Genomic DNA, 22,283 nt, shown 5'->3' with positions numbered 1-22,283 from the left:
CCCATTCACTGTCTGAGATGGGATAGATGATATCTACCTCAAGTAGTCTGGTCACTTCCTTTTTGATAACCTCTAAGATAGTGGGGTTCAGTCTTCTCTGGGGTTGACGGACAGGTCTTGCTCCCTCTTCTAAAAATATCCTCTGCTCACAGACTTGAGGGTTGATGCCTACTATGTCTACCAAACTCCAACAAATTGCCTTCTTGTGCTTCCTCAGCACACTAAGTAACTGCTCTTCCTGTTGAGAAGTGAGTTCCCTTGCAATGATAACTGGAAACTTCTGCTCGTCTTCAAGGTAAGCATATTTGAGGTGTGGAGGAAGGGGTTTTAATTCCAACTTCTAATCATGGTCAGGCTCTGGGTTGTCTGGAGCTGGTGACAATGGTAAAGTACTGTCATTGTCCTCTAAGAATGTCCTCACACTTGGACCTTGTCCTATGTACTTCTCTTCAAATTCCTCCTGGTGAACTTCAGCCACGATTTCATCTATAATGTCACACTAGAGGATAGAATGATCCTCTGGAGGATGCTTCATAACTCCATTCAGATTGAAGATTACTACTCGGCCATCTATTTCAAACGAGTATGTTCCTGAGAAAGCATCTAATTTGAACTTCGAGGTCTTCAGGAATGGTCTTCCGAGTAGGATTGATGAGGGCTTTTCTGAGTCATTTTGGGGCATCTCCAGGATATAAAAATTAATGGGAAACGTGAGCCCTTTAATGCCCATTAATACATCTTCAGTAACTCCAGCCACTGTAATAATGCTTTTATCTACTAACACAAAACGAGCTGCTGACCTTTTTAAGGGAGGGAGCCTCAAAATATCATATATAGACAAAGGCATTATACTCACACATGCTCCTAAATCACACATGCAGTCAGAAAATACTACACCACTAATAGTACAATTAACCATACATGGACCTGGGTCACTACACTTTTCAGGTAAACCTCCCATTAAAGCAGATATGGAACTACCTAAAGGAATAGTTTCTAATTCATTAATTTTGTTTTTATGTATACATAAATCTTTTAGAAACTTTACATATTTAGGTACCTGTTGAATAACATCAAAAAGAGGAACAGTTACCTCAACCTTTTTGAATATCTCTACCATTTTGGGATCAGGTTCCAGCTGCTTCCTGGGCTTTCTTCCAAGTTGTGGAAATGGAATGGGAGTGGTGTCTTCTGTAGTGTCTGTGCCCTTTGGTGCTTCTTCCTGTGGTTGAACTTCTTCTTTTTCATCTATGTCTTGCATGTCTTCTTCCTCTTCAACATCTTCTATTTCCACTACCTCTTCAGCTGAGGCGTGTTCTGGTGGGCTTGGCTCCTCCTGATTCCTCTCCTGGAGTGTGGTTCTGGACCTTAGGGTGATGGCATTAATGCCACCCTTTCGATTGGGTAATGGTTGAGAGAGGATTCCACTAGAGCTCAAGGGCTGGTTATTGGAGTTATTCATTGATCCAATCTGTGAGACAAGAGCTTGCAGGGTAGAATTCAGACCATTTAGTGTAGCATAAAGGTTATTTTCCATGGTCTGTTGTCTCCGATCAATAGATTGTAGTAAGTCGTCATTAGAAGATGAGGAAGGATAAGTAAGTTGAGAGGTCTGTTGTTGGTTATTCTGTGGTCCTTGGGATTGCCTCAGGTGAGGTGCTATGTAAGGCTGGTTCTGGTTCTGTTGCCTGTTATTGTTGTTATTCCACCTCTGATTTCCTTGCTTGCCTCTGCCTCCTCTGTTGTTGTTGTCCCTCCAATTTTGGTTAGAATTGTCTTGCCATCCATTGTTGTAATTGCCACCTTGATTGTACCCTTGGTTGGGGCGGTCATAGAAGTTATGAGTGGCTGCCACGGTGTTGTCTTCCTGCTGGAGCTGCGGACATTCATCAGTATAATGGCTATAATCAGCACAGATTCCGTAAACTCTCTGTGGGACTAACTGTTGGCTTTGCTGTGGTGGAGAAGGTTGAGCTTGCTGAACTTGTTGTTGATTCAATTGCATCTGCTTGAGCAAGTTGGTCATTTCACAGATACTCTGAGTTAGAGCAGTAGTCTCTCTGCTAGAGGATACTTCTGCAACAGCTTTTGAACGGCCTTATTTCTATCTGTGATTCCGAGTGGATTCAGCTAAGTCGATGATCAATTGCCATGCCTCATCAGTGGTCTTGTACTTTTTCATAGACCCATTGCTAGCACTTTCCAATGTGGTCTTATCTTGGGGCCTCATGCCCTGTGTGACGTAACCGAGCAACACTATCTTGTCAATCATATGGTGGGGGCATGCTTCCAGAAGATTATTGAAGCGCTCCCATTATTCATAGAGAGTCTTAGATTCGTCCTGAACAATCATGGAAATATCTTTCCTTAGTTTATCAGTAACTTCAGCTGGAAAGAATTTTTCCAAGAATTCTCTTCTAAGTGTATCCCAGTTGGATACAGTTGCTGCGGGTTGAGTGTAGTACCACTCTCTTGCCTTTCCCTCAAGAGAAAACGGGAAAGCTTTCAGCAAAATTGAAGTTTCATCTGCACCATCACACCTGACAATAGAACAGGCTGCTTGAAAATCTCTCAGGTGCTTGATAGGCTCTTGAGCAGGTAAGCCATGAAACTTGGGCATCAAATTGAGCAGTGCAGTCTTTATTTCGAAGTCTGTAGCCACTACTGGGTGATGCGCTTGAAACGGTTGCATTGTAAAATCAGGGGCTCCAGCTTCCTGGATAGTAACTCTCTTAGGTTCTGCCATGTCACCTACACGTAAATCAACCGAATCAGTAGAACGGGGGCTGGTTTCTTCCTCAAATGATGTTTCAGATCCGCCCTCAGAGAGGACTAACCGACGCCGAGCTTGCCTTATTCGTGAAATAGTTCTTTCAATCTCAGGATCGAATACTGGCAAGCTTGGATCAGGAAGTGAACGCGTCATCTAGCGAAAGAAACAAGCAGCTCATAGTAGCAAGATAAAATAAAATGCAAATAAATAAATTCTAATTAATAACTTTAGCACTCTATTGTAACTCCCCGGCAACGGCGCCAAAAATTGACGTGGCGGAAATTGGCGAATTAAGAATTGTTATAAGATATGCGTTGCAAGTATAGTTCTTAACCAACCAGAAATCCGCTTATCAATTTAGAAGGGTTGTCACAAAAATTAAAATTAAAATACTGGGAGTATGAATCCCAGGTCGTCTCCCAACGAGTTACAGAAAGGTGTGCTATTTTATTAATCAGATGTTTTCAAAATGGTTTGAGTTGAATAAACAGGAAATTAAATTAGAGAAATTAAATAATTTAAATAGAAGCCTTGACTGGGATTAGATTAGTTGAAGCCTTATTCTTGTTGCAGTACTCTCAAGATTAATTGATAATTGAAGGTTGTTCTGTTTAGTTATCCTTTACTAGGTAAGGGAAGGTCAAACAAGTTGGAATGCTGTTTCTATTCACAAGTCCCAATCCACTCAATTGAAAAGGATTAGTGTCAGTGATTAGAGAGCATTCCAACAATAAACCCAATTACAATTTTTCTTTTAAGCACCCCAACTCAAGGGTTCCTTTCAATCAACTCTCCATCAAGTTAAGGAACTACTCGCTCATTGTGAATGTAGAACTTATAACATAAGAAAGGGAATTAAAGGAAGACATGATAAATAAAACTCAAAGGAATCAATTAAAAATAAAAGTAATTCTTGTATTAATAAATTCTAAAATAATCCAATAGTAAAATTGAGTAAATTAAAGGACATGGAAGAGTAAAGCCAAGTAAAGAAAACGAACTAGAATGATGAAATCTTGATGAGGTAATAACTCTTCTCAATATCCCAATGCAAAGAACAATAGAAATTAAAATCCTAAGAACTATGAATGTGTAGAGAGAGAAAACCTAGAGGAGGAGTAAAACTAGATCTAAAAACTAAAAACTGTCTAGAATGAATGTTGTTGTTCGTTTCTGCATGTTCTCTGGCTCTAGTCAGCTTTTCCGGGCCGAGAACTGGGTCAAAGTAGGGCCCAAAATCGCCCCCAGCGAATTCTGCAGATCGCGCACGTCACGCGATCGCATCATTCATGCAGACGCGTCATTCGGCGTTTTGCTTGCCACGCGGGCGTGTCGTCCACGCCTCCGCGTCACTTGTGCTATTCCAATCTGCGCGGTTGCGTGAGCCATGCGGCCGCGTCACTTCGATTTCCTCTCTTTAGCGCAGTCGCGTGAGCCATGCGGCCGCGTCACTTCTCGCTGGTCATCTCCTCAACTTCTTGTGTTCCTTCCATTTTTGCAAGCTTCCATTCCAATCTCCAACTCATTCATGCCCTATAAAGCCTGAAACACTTAACACACAGATCACGGCATCGAATGGAATAAAGGAGAATTAAGATACATAATTAAAAGTCTCTAGGAAGCAGTTTTCAATCATGTAATAATTTTAGGAAGGAAATATAAATGCATGCTAATCACATGAATAAGTGGGTAAAGATCATGATAAAACCACACAATTAAACACATTATAAACCATAAAATAGTGGTTTATCAGTCATCATGCCACTTACTCTGACTTTCTTTTTACTAACTCACTGATTTTCGCCTTCTAACCTCTTTTTTTTTTTCAATTTTACCACTTTTCACTTTCTAACTTCCCCCTTTGCTTTTTGACTAACTTTTTCCACTTTTTAACTCATGGCATGATTATTATTGCTCCTAATTAACAAGTTTTCTCCTTATAATACACTTTGGATCGTAATTTCTCATCTCAGCTTTTTAACTCCAACACAACCCAAAATGCATAATTATTCAACTCATTTCATATTCTACTACTCCTTTGCCACTATGTGCTTATCTTGTTACTTGCCTACTTATTTTCCTATTTTTATCATATCCTAGTTTTCTGTTTTTCAGGATGTCTAACCCTCAAAGAAAAGGAAAAGGCAAAGCCACCACTGGCAAACAGAAAAGAGGTGAATCCTCTATGTCTCTCCTGGCACCCTCCTCTGGTGTGTGATGGAGGGTAAAGACCTGTATCTGCCACGATTCATCTGGCACTATATGGCCAGGGTCCATATCAGAGGCACCCTTCCCTTCCCTTACCTGGTTACCCAGCTAGGCCGTCGAGCTGACGTGCCTTGGGAGGATGCTGATGAGAAGCCACCTGCTACGGACTGCAAGAAGATTATCCCTCACATCAGGAAGTTTCGGGCTTTAGGCTATACACCCCCATTCCTCGCCGCTTCTGCTGACACAGCCATGCCTTCAGCTGCCCCTTCTTCTTCCACTGCTGCACCAGCACCACCTACTGCACCCCCACCTGCTTCTAAGCCTATTTACCATTTGGTGCATCGCCTCTTCGCCCGCTTGGACCGTATGGAGCGTCGCAACAAGCGACGCTATGAGCACCTCAAGTTGATGATCCGATCCGGCGGCGACATCCCCTCCGAGCCTGACACCCCTTCTGACACTTCTGAGGCGGAGGCGAGCGCTCATGAGGAGGAGACACATGCCCAGGCTGAGCAAACAGGCCTGGAGCAGGCTGCGCCACAGCAGGAGGAGCCACACTAGATACAGGCCGCAGACCCCGAGATTCCTATCTAGTCAGATCCTCCACTGCAGCAGACAGATCCTCCTACCTTCATCCAGTCTGCAGATCCTCAGGCTACCACAGAGACCCCAGCAGCCCATCCTTCCAGTGATGATACTCTTTCACACCCAGCTTGAGTGAGCATCGAGGACGATGCTTTATTTTAAGTGTGGGGAGGTCGCCATCTCTGGCATATCTTTTTGGTGAACCACTACAGACTCTTTTATTTTATTTTGGTTATTTTTCTGTATTTTTATCTTTATTTTTATTTTTATCTTTCAGTACTTATACATTGTTCTTTTCATGTGTTTTTACTTTTATTTCTGCATTTTGCACCTTAGTTCATATTTTAGCCATTTAGTTTAGTTGCAATTCTAAACTTATTAGTTATAGAATCTGTGGATTGATTAGTATAGTTTACCCCTTTTAGCATATGATAGTTTGGTTTAAATTGAAAATAAAAAGGAACTACACTAGAGACTTTAACATAATCAAAAACAATCCACACACCTTGTATATAGAACATAACATGTTCGTTAGTTAACAACATTTCATCAAGGAGGAACACTAAAACTTTAAAGCCACCCAAAAATTTTTTACATTGGGAATAATGGGAACTCTTAAATTTTACTTGCATGACATGTATAACTGATATATGATTTTTGAGCTAGAGAACACACAGCCTGTGAGTTTTGAGCTTAATTGTATGGTTACATTCAAACCATCATTTTCATTCCTGTGTATTTCGCCCTTCTTTTTATTCTGATGTTCTTTACTTTGTTTTAATCTATATGTCCAATATAGAGTATAGATACATATTAAGAGATGATTGAGGCCATCATTTGAATTTTCCTCACTTATCCCAAATTAGCGTACCTTTTACATCACCTTTGTTAACCCCCTTTAGCTTTTTAATCCCCTCTTGTTCTATAAACCACATTACTAACCTTAAGCAAAAAAACAAAATAAAAATCCCAAGTTGAATCCTTGGTTAGCTTAAGATAGAAATGGTGTATTGTTTAAGTGTGGGGAACTTAATGGGAACATGGATGACAGAAACAAAGGTAGAAAGTTAAAAAAAAAAGAATAAAGATAATTCAAAATATATCTCAATATGGGAAGCATGCTCATGTGAAATCGAAACAATTGAATTACCATGTGCATTAAAAAAAATAAATAAATATTTTTATTTTTGGTATTTAATTAAGGGGATACAAAAATTCCCCAATTGCAAAATAAAAAGAATCAATGCACATGGGATAAAATTTAAGTTAATGCATGAGCTTGCAATACAAAGTGAGAAAAGTTGGGCAAATAGGTTAAGAAACTTTGAATTACAAAATATGTATGTTAGGTGAGATCTTAGACAAATCAAGGATTCACTTATTAGCTCATTTAGCCTTATACATATACCCTTACCCTTACCTTAGCCCCATTACAACCTTGAAAAAGATCTCATGATTTTTGTATGACTGTATTCTATAATTGTTGATTGGTTAGATGAAGAACAAAGTTATAGAAAGTAAGGATAAAAAGAAGAATAGAGTGATTAACTTAATAAACACTGAGTGACTAGAGAGTAAACACAAAATCCAGTGAGGGTTCAATAGCTCATCACCATATATCTCTGCTTGAATTGTTAATTGTCTTGCAAGTTTGAAAAGTATTTTTACCCATCTCAATTGTAAAAGTACTTTAACATTATCTAAGGTTGGCTATGCATATATGATTCCTTGAGAATGTGAATTAATTTAACTACATGTAAGTTTTATATACAAGTGAATAACAATTAGAATTGCATGATTCGTTTAGGTAGTTGCATTTAGGATATATTGCATTGCATGTGATTCCACCACTTTAACCTTACCTTATTCTTTATCTTGGACTTAGCATGAGATCATGCTATTGTTTAAGTGTGGGGAGGTTGATAAACCCATATTTTATGATATATATTGTGCTCAATTTAAGAGATTTATTCAATCCTTCACCCACTTATTCATGAAAATTGCATGGTTTTACTTTCCCTTCCTTATTATGTGATATATGTGAAATACATGTTTCCTATGCTTTGAAATTATTTATTTTAATTACCTTTTATTACCATTCGATGCCGTGATTTGTGTGTTGAGTAGTTTCAGATCTTCTAAGGCAGGAATGACTTAAAGGATGGAAAGAAAACATACAAAAATGGAAGGAAAGCACAAAATGGAGTTTTTGAAGAAACTGAGAGCGACGCGAACGCATGGACGACGCGGTCGCATGCCCAGCGCGAAAAGGCAGCGACGCGTACGCGTGACCAAAGCGAGCACGTGACAAGAAAAACTCCAGATGACGCGACCGCGTGACTCACGCGGACGCGTGATAGACGCCACGCACCAGAAATTACAGAAAACGCTCCCAGCGATTTCTGAAACCCTTTTTGGCCCAGATCCAAGTCCAGAAGGCACAGATTAGAGGTTATGAAGTGGGGGAATGCATCCATTGGGAGGGAGCTCTCCAATTATTCACTTTTCATAGTTTAGATGTAGTTTTTAGAGAGAGAGGTTCTCTCCTCTCTCTTAAGTTTTAGGATTAGGATTTCTTATTATTTCAATTTAGTATTCCAACTTCTTATCAGGTTCAATATTCCTTTTGCTTTGTATTTCTCTTTTGCTTTCAGATCTTTTAAAGCTTTCTTTTAATTACTTTTGTTGCCAATTTGGCTTATGAACCATTCATGTTTAGATTTGAATTTCTATTTAATATAATTTGAGGCATTTCAGTTTATTATTGCTTTCTTTTATTTATGCTACTGTTGCTTCCAATCTGAAGACATTTTTATTCGAGTAAGTTTACTTTTCCCCTTTTGGCTTTGGTTGATTAATTGGCAACTCTTGAGTTATCAAACTCAACATGATTGATAATTGTTGTCTTTGCTAATTGAATTGAACTTCAATAATTCCAGTCCTTTCTTAGGAATTGACTAGGACCTGAGGATCAAACTGATTAGTCACTTGACCTTCCTTTGCTTTAGTAAAGGCTAACTAAGTGGGATTAAAACTCAATTCTCATCACCATTGATAAGGATAACTAGGATAGGACTTCCAAATTCCCATACCTTGCCAAGAGTTTATTTTACAGTTATTTATTTATTTTATTTGTCATTTAAATTACTTGTTCCTTACTTTCAAAACCCCAATTTACAAAACTCATAACCAATAATAAGAACATACCTCCCTGCAGTTCCTTGAGAAGACGACCCGAGGTTTAAATACTTTAGTTATCAATTTTAAAAGGGGTTTGTTACTTGTGACAACTAAAACGTTTGTAAGAAAGGACTTTTGTTGGTTTAGAAGCTATACCTACAACGAGGATTTATCTGTGAATTTCTAGACCACGCAAAAATTCTCTCTTCAGGCTCCCTTTGCATCCTGTAATCTCCGTTTTAGCCCAACCAATATGACTTTCTTGGCGCTTCGGCTTGTCCATTAGCCTGTGGATGTTCTACGGAGGTGAATTGGTGTTTTATGTTCAAGTCGGCCACTAACTTTCTGAAGCCTGCATCTATGAATTGGGTTCCATTGTCTGTGGTGATGGAGTATGGAACCCCAAACCTTGTGGCAATATTTCTATATAGGAATTTTCGACTTCTTTGAGTAGTGGCGTTAGCTAGAGGTTCTGCCTCGATCCATTTTGTGACGTAGTCTACCCCTACTATGAGGAATTTGACTTGTCCTGTACCCTAAGAGAAAGGTCCGAGCAGGTCGAGTCCCCATTTTGCGAATGGCCAGGGCGAGGTTACGCTAATGAGCTCCTCTTGCGGGGCGACGTGAAATTTGGCATGTTTCTGACATGGTGGACACGTCTTTACGAACTCTGTGGCTTCCTTTTGTAGAGTTGGCCAATAAAATCCTGCCTGGAGTACTTTTTTGGTAAGTGCCTGCGCTCCGAGATGATTGCCACAGATGCCACTGTGTACTTCTTCTAAAACTTCCTTTGTGTTGGAAGTCGGTACACATTTTAACAATGGTATTGAAATCCCTCTTTTGTATAGAGTATTGTTTATGATAGTGTAGTATTGTGCCTCCCTTTTTAGCCTCTTCGCCTCCTTCTCATCTGTGGGGAGTACTTCAATTTTGAGGTAGTTAATTATGGGAGTCATCCATCCTTGATCCAGGCTTATTATAGCTAGGACTTTTTCTTCTTCCGAGATTGACGAGTTCTGCAGCATTTCCTGGATGAGGCTTCTATTGTTGCCCCCTGGTTTGGTGCTGGCTAGCTTTGAGAGTGCATCAGCTCGGGCATTTTGTTCTCGAGGTATGTGGCAGACCTCATATTTCCTGAGTTGTCCGAGATGTTCCCTGGTTTTGTCCAGGTACTTTTTCATGGTGGGATCTTTGGCTTCGTAGCTCCCCGCTATTTGTGAAGTGACTACTTGTGAGTTGCTGAAGATGATAAGCTTTTGAGCTCCAACCTCCCTAGCCAGCTTCAAACCAGCTAGTAGCACCTCATACTCAGCTTGGTTGTTTGAGGCAGGAAACCCGAATTTGAGGGAAAGTTCGATTTGAGTTCCCTGATCGCTTTTAATTATTACACCCGCGCTGCTTCCAGTTTTATTTGAGGAACCGTCTACATAGAGATTCCACTCTGTGGGGATTTCTAGGGTGTCTGTAAATTCTGCAATGAAGTCAGCCAAATATTGGGATTTGATGGCTGTCCGAGCTTCGTATTGAAGGTCAAATTCAGACAACTCGACTGCCCAATGTAAGATTTTTCCTGCTAAATCTGTTTTTTGCAGAATGCCTTTTATTGGCTGATTGGTCCGAACCCTGATGCTGTGGGCTTGGAAATATGGACAAAGTCATCGAGATGTTAAGATGAGAGCATAGGCGAATTTTTCTATTTTTTGGTAGTTTAGCTCGGATCCTTATAGTGCCTTGCTAATGAAGTATACAGGTTGTTGCCCACTGTCACTTTCTCGGACCAATGCTGAGGCTACTGCCCGACTTTCTACTGCGAGGTATAATACGAGGGGTTCTCCTTCCCGTGGCCGAGTTAGGATAGGAGGTTGTCCCAGGAACTTTTTGAAATCTTGGAAGGCCTGTTCGCACTCCATTGTCTATTCGAACCTTTTTCCCTTCCTTAGAGTAGCATAGAAGGGAAGAGATCTTATCGCTGATTCCGCTAGAAATCTGAACAAGGCTGCCAATCTTCCATTGAGCTGTTGTACCTCTTTGACGCAAGTTGGGCTTTTCATATAGATTATGGCCTGGAATTTATTTGGATTTGCCTCGATTCCTCTTTGTGTGAGCATAAAACCCAAGAATTTGCCAGCTTCTACTGCGAAGGTGTATTTTGCAGGATTAAATCGCATGCCATGCCTTCTTATAGTGTCGAATACTTGGGTGAGGTCGGACAGTAACGTCTCTTCACTTTGTGTCTTTATTAACATGTAGTCCACATAGACTTCCATGATTTTTCCAATGTGATCCGTAAAGACCTTATTCATCAATCTCTGGTAAGTAGCTCCTGCGTTTTTAAGTCCAAAAGGCATGACGATGTAGTAGTAGTTTGCTTTTGAGGTTAAGAATGAAGTTTTTTCTTGGTCGGGTAGGTACATCGGGATTTGATTGTATCCCGAATATGCATCCATAAATGAGAGGTATTTATATCCGGAGGAGGCATCCACCAGAGCGTTGATACTTGGGAGTGGATAAGGATCTTTTGGGCAGGCTTTGTTGAGATCAGTATAGTCGGTGCACATCTGCCACTTCCCATTTGATTTTTTCACCAAGACGACGTTAGCTAACTATAGTGGGTACTTGACTTCTCTTATGAATCCTTCCTCCAGTAGAGCTTGTACCTGCTCTTCCACAGCTTGGGATCGTTCTGGTCCGAGCTTTCTACGTCTCTGTTGTACTGGCCGAGATCCTAGGTAGACTGCTAGCTTGTGGCACATTAACTTGGGGTCTATGCCTGGCATGTCTGCAGCCTTCCATGCAAAGAGGTCGACGTTATCTCGTAAGAACTGTACGAGTGAGTCTTTTGTGTCTCCTTTTAGGATTGTACCGATATTGGTTATTTTGTCCGAGATATCTCCAATCTGGACTTTTTCTACTTCGCCTTCGGGTTGTGGGCGGAGTTCTTCCTACCTTTGAATTCCACCGAGTTCGATGGTGTGGAATTCTTCTCCTTTGCCTTTGAGGTTTAGACTTTCGTTGTAACAGTGGCGCGCTGTCTTCTGGTCTGCTTTTTATTGTAGCTATCCCTTCTGTAGTTGGGAACTTCATGCATAGATGTGGAGTTGAGACTACTGCGCCGATCTGATTTAAGGTTGTCCGACCTATTAAGGCATTGTAGGCTGAACTCACGTCGATCACGATGTAGTCTATCTTGAGTGTTCTTGACTGGTTTCCTTTTCCGAAGGTCGTGTGTAGTGAGATGTATCCAAGTGGCTGAACTGGAGTGTCTCCCAGTCCGAACAGGCTATTTGGATATGCTCTGAGTTCTTTTTCTTCCAGGCCGAGTTTGTCGAAGGCAGTTTTGAACAAGATATCGGCAGAGCTTCCTTGGTCTACCAGTGTGCGGTGGAGATTTGCGTTTGCCAGTATAATAGTGATGACCATGGGATCGTCGTGTCCTGAGATGATGCCGGATGTATCCTCTTTGGTAGAAGTGATTGTGGGGATGTCAGTGCTTCCTCTTTTCCCTCGACATGATATACTTCTTTAAGATATCTTTTGCGAGATGATTTGGAGATTCCTCCTCCCGCAAATCCTCCGTGTATCATGTGTACGTGTCTCTCTGGTGTACGAGGTGATCGCTCAGTTCGTCCGACATCTTCGTCCCTTCTTCTTTTTCTTTGCTCATCGACTCGGTCGGCAAGGTACCGATCTAATTTCCCTTCTCTTGCCATTTTTTCTATGACATTTTTTAAGTCAAAGCATTCATTGGTGGAATGTCCACGGATTCGATGATATTCACAATATTCAGTCTGATTTCCTCCCCCTTTTTTGCTTTTGAGTGGTCGAGCTGGGGGTATTTTTTCAGTATGGCAAACTTCTCTGTAGACATCCACAAGGGACACCCGAAGAGGAGTGTAATTGTGGTATTTTTTTCCCCATGTTGGTCTTCTTTATTTTTGGACTCTTTATCCTTATCTCGGGAGGAGTAGGAGAATCCGGATTTTGAGGTCTCTCCCAGTCGAGAGTTTCCCTCCATGTTGATGTATTTCTCTGCTCGTTCTTGCACTTCGTTCAGAGATGTGGGATGTTTTTTTGATATAGATTGGCTAAAAGATCCCTCCCGCATGCCATTGATGAGACCCATAATGGTGGCCTCTGTTGGTAGGCTTTGTATGTCTAGACATGCTTTGTTGAATATTTTCATGTAGCTGCGGAGACTTTCTCGATCTCCTTGCTTGATTCCTAATAGACTAGGGGCGTGCTTAGCTTTGTCTTTTTGGATGGAGAATATGGCCAGAAACTTGTTGGCTAAGTCGTCGAAGCTTGAGATGGACCTAGGGGGTAGATTGTCTAACCATCTAATTGTTGTCTTTGTTAAAGTGGTCGGGAAGGTTTTGCAGTGAACTGCATCTGAGGCGTCGGTGAGGTACATTCTACTTCTGAAGTTACTGAGATGATGGCCGGGATCTACTGTGCCATCGTATAAAGTCATGTCGGGAAGTTTGAAGTCCTTTGGGATTTTGGTCCTCATGATCTCTTTAGTGAATGGGTCTTGGTCCTTACGGGAGTCGTCTTCGTGACCAGATCGAGTAGTCTTGGTCTTAAGATCTGCTTCGAGTTTTAGGAGTTTGTCCTCTAACTCGCGGCGTCGCCTAACTTCCCTTCGTAGGTCTCTCTCAGCTTCTCGTTGATGCTCTACCTCTTTTTCGAGTTGCTTTAAACGATCTTGAAGTGCCTCCACGGCTTCCACATTTGGTGAATCGTTGTTTTTGTTAGGTTGAGGAGTATCTTTTGATGTAGTGTCCGCGTTCTTGTGCGGCGTTCTATCTTCTAGATCTGAATCGTGGTTGTTGTCATGGTCATCTGCCATGGTGGTGGGATGACTTCCAGATTCCCCGGCAACGGCGCCAATGTTCCGAGGGTTACCTGAAATTGTAAGTCGATCTCAGACAAAATCTTCTGTACTTGGTCGGAGCTGACGTGTCCGGCTGGTGAATGGCGGCTGGAGCTGTGGTATCCAACTTGTTGGACTGGCTATGCTGCTGATCCTTTGTCACCGGAGGGTGGTGGTACCTGCAAGGGACTCCGATGCTTAAGTTAGCAAGGGTATTAAGCAGGTTTTTTGTAGAATCAGAGTATGAATTATACCTGGGTGGTCCAGTGTATTTATAATGGTGTGGAGTGACCTTTTTAGATAAGATAAGTTAGTTATCTTATCTTATCTTATCTTTGGGTGAGGTCAGCTTATCTTTCCAGGGAATCGCCCTTCTCTCTGTAGGCTTGGGCTGCCTTTGGACTTGGGTCGTGTTCCTCGATTTTGGGCCCTCTTTGGGCTGTCTTGTCGACTTGTCCGAGCTCTTTGGGAAGAGGTCGGATGGTTCGACCTAAAGAGGTCGGTCGCTTTGACGCTAATCATCCCGGGTCGGACATCTCGACCCAGGGTATGAATAGCAGGATTTGCCATAGATTAGCTGAAATGGTGACCTCCCAATTGGGGTTTTGAATGCAGTTCTATATGCCCATAGGGCATTATCCAACTTCCTTGCCCAGTATTTTGTTGTAACTCCAACCGTCTTCTCTAGAATTCTTTTTAACTCTCTGTTTGCCAATTCAGCCTGGCCATTAGTTTAAGGATGGTATGGTGTGGCCACTTTGTGAGTTACCCCATATCTGTGGAGTAGCTTATCCATCTGTTTGTTACAAAAATGGCTGCCACCATCACTAATGAGACCTTTAGGCACTCCATATCTGGTGAATATGTGCTTCTTGAGAAATTGGAGAATAATTTGTGCATCACATGTAGTTGTTGCTATGACTTCCACCCATTTGGAAACATATTCTACTGCTACCAATATGTATTTGAATGAATATGATGGAGGGAAGGGTCCTATAAAATCTATTCCTTAAAGGTCAAACAATTCCACTTCCAAGATGAAGTTTTGGGGCATTTCATTTCTCCTTGTCAAGCCTCCTGCTCTTTGACATTCATTACACTGATTTACAAAGTTCCTGGCATCTTTGAATATGGATGGCCAATAGAAGCCACTCTGAAGAACTTTGGCAGCTGTTCTTTCGGCCCCAAAATGTCCACCATAACCTGAACTGTGGCAGTGGCATAGGATGTCTCTCATCTCACTTTCTGGCACACACCTTCTAATCATTCCATCTGGGCATCACTTGAATAGAAAGGGCTCATCCCACAAGAATTTCTTGGCCTCGGTGAGCAACTTCTTCACTTGTTGCCTGGTGAAATATTGAGGTATACTTCTTCCCACCTTGAAGTTTGCAATATTATATTCTGATATTTTGTTATACTATTCCAAAGTTGTTGTCGTGGCTAGATCTTTATACTATTATACTCTAATATTTTGTTATATTATATCTATTTCTTTTGCGTTAAGTTGTAGATTCGTGTGCACATTTTGCGCTTTTCAAATCCTATTTTTGAGTTGTATCCTTCATCGGCCTTCTAAAATATATTACTTCTTTCTACATAATATATATAAGCTTTAGAACTGTCGTAACATTTGATTAACCTTTGCCTTACGACGCGAGGTAAGGCTTAGGATAATTAGGGTATTACATTCTTCCTCTTTTTTCTTCGTGATGAGAGGATATTTTATACGCTTTTTGGCATCACTTTCATATAGTTTTTAGTAGTTTTTATTTAGTTTTTATTAAGTTTTTATAGGTTTTAGTGTTAAATTTACATTTTTGGATTCTACTATGAGTTTTTATGTTTTTGGATAATTTCAAATATTTTCTGGCTGAAATTGAGGAGCTGGAGCAGAAGTCTGATTCAGAGACAGAGAAAGCACTACAGATGCTGTCTGGATCTGACTTGCCTGCATTCGGAAGAGATTTTCTGGAGCTATAAAAGTCCAAATGGAGCACTCTCAACGGCTATGGAAATCTGACTTTCATAGCTTTCCAGCAATATATAATAGTTCATACTTTGCTTCGGATTAGAAGGCCCAAAACTGGCGTCCAACGCCAGCTTTCTGCCCCCTTCCAGGCGTCCAGCGCCCAAAGAGCAGAGCCCAGTGTCCAAAGGCCCAGAGAGGACCCCCTAGCTGGCATTCCACACCCAAAGAGCCTCATAACACGTGGATCTCATTAAAACTCAGCCTAAACACTCACCAAGTGGGCTCCAGAAGTAGATTTTAGCACTAAATAGATTGTTTTACTCTTACTAGTCATTTGTTTAGTATTTAAGGGATTCTATTTATGTAATTCAGACACACTTCGATTTAGGAGAGCATCATACACGTTTACCATTGTGTTTTATCTTCAGTATGAGTTTTTAAATCTCCTAAGTTGAGGGGAGGAGACCTGCTGAGTCCTATGAATTAATAAAAGTACTACTGTTTCTCTTCGATCCGTGTCTGATTAATTCTAAGATGTATATTCGTACTTCGTCGTGGTGAATAGGATGATCTAACTAATTAGCTCTGTTCATCACATTAAGACGAACGTACCTGACAAACACCCGCATCTACTTGGGTCAGAATGCGTCTTTTACTGGACAAGGACGACCAACATCTTGAATATACATCTCTCAGAAGGCTAATCGACGAATTTGTTGGGGACTTCTCGAGACACCAGTTCAGCCGATTTCCGGGGAGATTACGGTCTCTGTGGTAGAGGCTAGAACCCAAAGATGCAGCATTCTCTGATCCGAAAGATCCAACCTTGTCTGTGGCGTTTTGAGTAGGATCATAAAAGAGAATGGACTGTAAGCGCTTCACCCTCAAGTAGAGATGGATCTACACTAAACCTGGGGTTCAGATCCGGAGGAGTATTGGCAGCTGCTCAAACCAGTGTCAATCACATACAGCCTGCCACTGAAAAATCACTCACAAGTAAAGAGAGCAGTAATATCAGAGTTAATTCAGAAAGACAAAGCAACTCCAACTCTCAACTCTATCCTTAAAGTATTAGCACCCTATTATAATAATCCCATAAATATTTATCTATCAACCTTCAAATCAAACAACACCTTCTTATCTGCCTGACTAAGACCTGCAAGATGACCATAGGTTGCTTCAAACTACAATCCTCGTGGGATCGACTCTGACTCGCTCAGGTATTACTTGGACGACCCAGTGCACTTGCTGGTACAGCTGTACAAAGGTGTGGGGATTCGTGCACCACTTCGCGTTCCTTCTTCTTCTTCGCTTGTTTCATCCTCTTCGTCGTTCTTTTTATTGCTGCTGTTGTTGCTGTACTTTTTTCCTCCTTCTCTTTCTATTGATTTTGCAATACTATGTATTTTTTTAGAAGGTAAAACAAGAAGGAAAAGATGAATAAAAAGCAGCAGAATATGAAGAGGAGAAAGAGGAAGAGTTTTGAATTATGCAGAATTTATCAGTACAAATCAACCGAAAACTCTTAAACAATATACCTAAATATCTTAATTTTACCCCAAAATTTGCTACAACTACATAAAAATGTTTTCTCTAATGCTGCATTTTTTCTTCTTTTTTTCCTTATTTCTTTCTTTCTTTTAGTTGAATGAATGTAGGTTCATCCTCTTCCAAGTAATTTTGCAGCATTATGTGTTCCTTCTTCTTCTTTGTTTGATTTTTTTATTTTTATTCTTGTTAAGAAGGAGTAAAATAAGAAGAAACTTGAGAAGGTAAAACAAGAAATGAAAGATGAATAAGAAAAAAGAAGAAGATGGTGATGAAGATAAAAAAAAAGAAGTAGCAGAAGATGAGGAGGAGGAAGAGGAAGTGTTTTGAATTATGCATAATTTATTAGTACAAATCCACTGAAAAGTTTTAAACAATATACCTAAATGTCTTAGTTTTACTCCAAAATTTGCTGCAACTACACAAAAATATTTTCTCTAATGCTACATTTTTTCTTCTTTTTTTCTTTATTTCTTTCTTTTTTTAGCTGAATGAATATAAGTTCATCATCTCTCAAGTAATTTTGCACATTATGTATTTTTTCTTCTTTATTGTTTGATATTTTTGTTTTTATTCTTATTAAAAAAGAGTAAAACAAGAAGAAACTTGAGAAGGTAAAACAAGAAAGGAAAGATGAAAAAGAAAAAAAAAGGAAGAAGATGGTGATGATGATTAAAAAAACAAAGAAGCAGCAGAAGATGATGAGGAGGAAGAGGAAGAGGAAGAGTTTTGAATTATGCAAAATTTATCAGTATAAATTTATCGAAAATTCTTATACAATACGCCTAAATGTCTTAGTTTTACCTTGAAATTTGCTGCAACTACATAAATTGAGAAAATTCTATGGCAAAAATTTTAGATCAGATATCGTCATCAATATGGCAAAATTTCTACGATAACGATAACAATAACGACAATAACGATAACGACGATACGTATAAGAAGAAGACGACGATCTATAACGATGATGATCATGATGATGAAGATGATGGACAAGAAGGAGGAAAAGGAAGAAGGAGAAAAAAGTCCAACGAGAAAGGAGGAGGAGGTGGTGGTGGTGGTAACGATGATAACAAAAGAAAAAAATAACAAAAAAGAAGGAGAAGAAGAAGAAGACGAAGAGTCTAAAGAAGAAGGAGAAGAAAAAGGAGAAAAAGAAGAACGTGCAGGATGCTTAAATGTAAATGACTTGTATAAACTTGTATGTGGAGAATAATTAATTCAAAAAATGCAGGAACATGCTGTTATTGAAGCTGTAGAATCTTATCCAGAAACTTCTATTTTTGGTTTGGCTTTTTGATTGGGTGCAAGTTTTGAACCAACTCCTATCTAATTGATGGAAATTTTAGCTAACCATTATATTGGCTCATGACTTGCTCCTATCCCCTTACTGGATCCACGGGGAAGAAGATCTTGGAGTTATCTTTCTAATAAACTAGGTTGCAGAAGACTGATATGGTGAGACTCATAACTAATCTTGGTTACGGGTTTTAGTTTCTGCTCAAGCAGATAGCATTGTTCCATCTTTATTTAAAATACCAACACCTCAACCTCCCCTTCTCCCCCTTTTTCTTGTGTACATAACAAAACAACAAAACCTTATCCCACTAGGTGGAGTCGGTTTCTTGTGTACATAAATATGATGAAAATATAAAGACTGAATTAACGTCTTACATAAGAGTATAAGACACAATCCAAACCAACAACAAACTATTAGGCATAATGAAGCATTTCAAAATTCAAAGCTTTGCTGGTCCCTTGGGGTGATGTATGACTATGTAATTGTAGGCATCCAGGGTCAGAAAATCATCCAGCGTTGGAGCAGTGCACTGCCTTTTGAAGATCTTGCAAGCCTCCTTGTACATTCCCTTCTTGAACTTATCTTTTCCCACCTCACTTTCAATCCTAGCCATCTCTTCCTCAACCACCCGGCTGAAGAGCTCCTTGCTCACTCTTACTCCGAGTCCATCCCCATTCAACTCCACTCCATACTTAATCCACTGCCAGTTCTGCACCCTGCTAATCTCAGCAGTGGCAGCATCTTCCATGAGGTTGTAAAGAGGAACTGAACCAGATCCCGTGAGCCATGCCGCCACATACTGAATACCGACACGTGTATTCAAGCGGAGACCATCAATTGTACGTACACCTCTAGGTATTTGCAAGAGGTCTTCTTCAGTTATGCTTGCAGCATCATTGCGCTTCGCGGCCTTGATCTGGTTAGGAGCATTGCCCATGTTGTTGTTAAAAACCTCCATGCAGGTTGGGATCAGACCGGGGTGTGCTGCCCATGTTCCGTCATGCCCTGCCTTTACTTCTCTTAGTTTGTCCTTCCTTACCAGTTCCAGTGCTGCCTCATTAGCAGCTGGATCATCTCTAATTGGAATTTGAGCTGCCTGGTAAAGAATATAAACTTAAGAAACATTTTCAACAAAAAACCACCTTCATGTATGGCTTGCCTCAATTTGGTTTAAACAGTTTCAGCTAAATTTTCAATCTAGCCTTGTGATTGTTATCCTTAATGTTCTATTTGATACTAGTCAGTTAGCATCTAAATTATATAGTCCATATACCCTTCACTTAAAAGTTAGAACTACCACTAGAAATTAAGAATGCTGCATAGTAGTAAACTCTGGTCAGCTTCAAATTTCATGTGAACTTAAAATGTTATACTTTGATTTCAATGCCATCATCTTATTTTCCTGTCCAAGCAATGAAAACATGTTTGTTAAAGCCATATGCAATTTCGGCATTGGAGAACTTATTCTTGTAGTGAACCAAATTCAGAGAATGGATATTGTCATTTCTATTTTTATAATGTCCTTCATTTTTTCTACAAATTCACAATGCAAAAGTATGTATGGAGTGACATTATAGAAAAAGAGTGACATTAATTTATCACATATACATACCATGCCTCCCATAGCATGCACGCCACGCCTATGACACGTCCGGATGAGAAGATCAGAGTAGCTCTTCATGAAGTGCTGAGTCATGCCAACAAGAACCCTGTCCGGGAGCAGCCGATCCGGGTGAGCTTGGAAGGTCTTGACATAACTGAAAATGTAATCCCAACGGCCACAGTTGAGACCAACGGAGTGGTCCCTCAGCTCATACAGAATTTCGTTCATTTGAAACACAGCAGGAAGTGTTTCAATCAGAACAGTGGCCCGTATGCTTCCCCTTTCTATGCCTGCCATCTTCTCTGCCCTCTCAAACACATTGTTCCATATCTTAGCTTCCCTGTCAATCACAAATTACTTGTTTGATTGTATTCTATATAAACTCCTAAACATAAAATCTCTAGCCTTTGTTCTTTACCTTGAGTGCTCCATTTTTGGAAGATAGAAGAAAGGGCCAAAGCCTGCACCCTGAGTCTGGCGGAACGGTGCATGATTGTGGTAGAAGTAGAGACCGAAATCAACAAGGCAACCGGTTGCTGGTTCACCATCAATGAAAATATGGGCCTCCGGTAGGTGCCAACCTCTTGGTCTGACAAAAAGCTTAGCTGTCTGATCGTTGAGCTTGTAAACCTTGTTCCTGGCTTTGTCGTTGAAGGTTATAGTCCCAGCCACTGCATCCTTCAAGTTCACTTGACCCCTCATAAGATTCTCCCAGCTTGGTGAGAGTGCATCTTCAAAATCAGCCTACAAATTGAAATTTTAACAAACAGCAACTTTTCATTGTTTTGGTTCCAAATCTGAAATGTTATTTGAACATCACCCCCGAACATAAACACAACCTCTTATAAGATAGGAATGATATCTCCTCTTAATCATATCCTGGCCCATCTTCATAACTCCTTAAAAATCTAAAAAAAAAAAAAAATCAAGTGTACTTGTAAAAAAATTTGTTTTTTGTAAGAGCATGTGGGGAGTATAGTACAGTGTTTCTTTTTTTCTTTTTTTTTTTTAAGGAAGCACTAAATAAATGTTTGATATATTGATTTTGGATCAAACTCCTCAAAGGGAGAGAATTAATAAAATAATAAAGTGAAATATTAATCAGTTTCAAATTAAGATAATAGAGTTCACATGATAAGAATTACAAATTCAATGATGATTATTGATTTATCTCTCATTTTATCATTTAATTATTTTCTTCACTAATTCATTCATTTTAGATATACAATATTGTTGACTTATCCATTATCTTTCAATGAATAGAATATAGACTCTACTGAAATCCAATCCAATAGTAAATAATGAATGAGTCGACACATTTTATTCCATGTAAAATGGATACCCCATCGTAAAACACTGCTAATGCGCATAAAGATGTGTTGGTAATTAGTACTAACCATAAAGACTTTAGCTCCAGAGTTGAGAGCATTGATAACCATCTTCCTCTCCACAGGTCCTGTGATCTCTACCTTCCTATCAGCCACAGCCGGTGGAACCGGTGCACACACCCACTCTCCTTCCCTTATGTACCTCGTCGCCGGATCGAACCCCGGCAGAGCCCCTTCATTGTACCTCCTCTTTGCCTCTTTTCTGCACTCCAGAGCATACCTTATATGGCTCCTGAACTCACGTTGCAACTCAGCAACAAACTTCAGAGCATCCTTTGTGAGGATTTTTGCAAACTCCTCATCATATCTTCCCCGAATGTCCACTCCTTCTGGAACATCATAGGACGGATCAATCTTTTTCACTCCTTGTTTGGGATATCCATAGGTTCCAGTATCCATCCCTTTCCTTTTTTTGTTTTATTAACCTTTGTTTCCCCTTCTACGTGCCTATAGTAATAGTATTGGTTCTTGTATGAAAATATGGAATGTGTCTTGAGGGCAAGGGCTAGTTAGAATTTATAGAACCAATAGAGAAACGGGAGCAAGTTGGATAGGTAATGTTACGAAAACAATCACAGAGTCATCATACAAACCGTTACAAAATAGGAAATGAATTATCTCAATTCTTTTTAGAGTTAATACTCAGTCTGAAATTTAACATCGGATTTATATTAATCCTAAAATTATAATTGGCTCCATTCGACTTCCAAAATTTATAATATTAACTCATATTAGTCTTTAATTTTTATAAATGCCATGTTGATTTTGCAGAATTTGAATTTTTTGCTTATATTTTGACTAAGAATATTAGACCTCCTAAAAACTTAATTGGCTCTCCAACATTCTTACG

At 40.0% G+C, this 22,283-nt stretch overlaps 1 protein-coding gene and 1 non-coding gene across 2 annotated transcripts; one reads left to right on the top strand and one right to left on the bottom strand.

Moving 5' to 3' along the window:
* The first annotated feature begins 2,266 nt into the window (after positions 1 to 2,266).
* LOC112724289 (small nucleolar RNA R71) lies at positions 2,267 to 2,374 on the top strand. Its single transcript, XR_003163459.1, has one exon. It is a non-coding gene; the product is annotated as a small nucleolar RNA R71 (small nucleolar RNA).
* Positions 2,375 to 18,630: 16,256 nt separating this feature from the next.
* On the bottom strand, positions 18,631 to 21,930 carry LOC112722218 (malate synthase, glyoxysomal). Its single transcript, XM_025773197.3, has 4 exons — positions 21,443 to 21,930; positions 20,464 to 20,789; positions 20,055 to 20,385; positions 18,631 to 19,538 (listed from the first exon to the last, which is right to left on the bottom strand). Exons 1-4 carry the CDS (start codon positions 21,830 to 21,832, stop codon positions 18,882 to 18,884), a joined length of 1,704 nt encoding a protein of 567 aa, XP_025628982.1. The 5' UTR covers positions 21,833 to 21,930; the 3' UTR covers positions 18,631 to 18,881.
* Between the last annotated feature and the right edge of the window lie 353 nt (positions 21,931 to 22,283).

The sequence above is a fragment of the Arachis hypogaea genome, chromosome 11 (genome assembly GCF_003086295.3).
Source record: "Arachis hypogaea cultivar Tifrunner chromosome 11, arahy.Tifrunner.gnm2.J5K5, whole genome shotgun sequence".
NCBI classification, from domain to species: Eukaryota; Viridiplantae; Streptophyta; class Magnoliopsida; order Fabales; family Fabaceae; genus Arachis; species Arachis hypogaea.
Note: the sequence above shows the minus strand (reverse complement) of the source record. Positions and strands in the feature narration are given on the sequence as shown.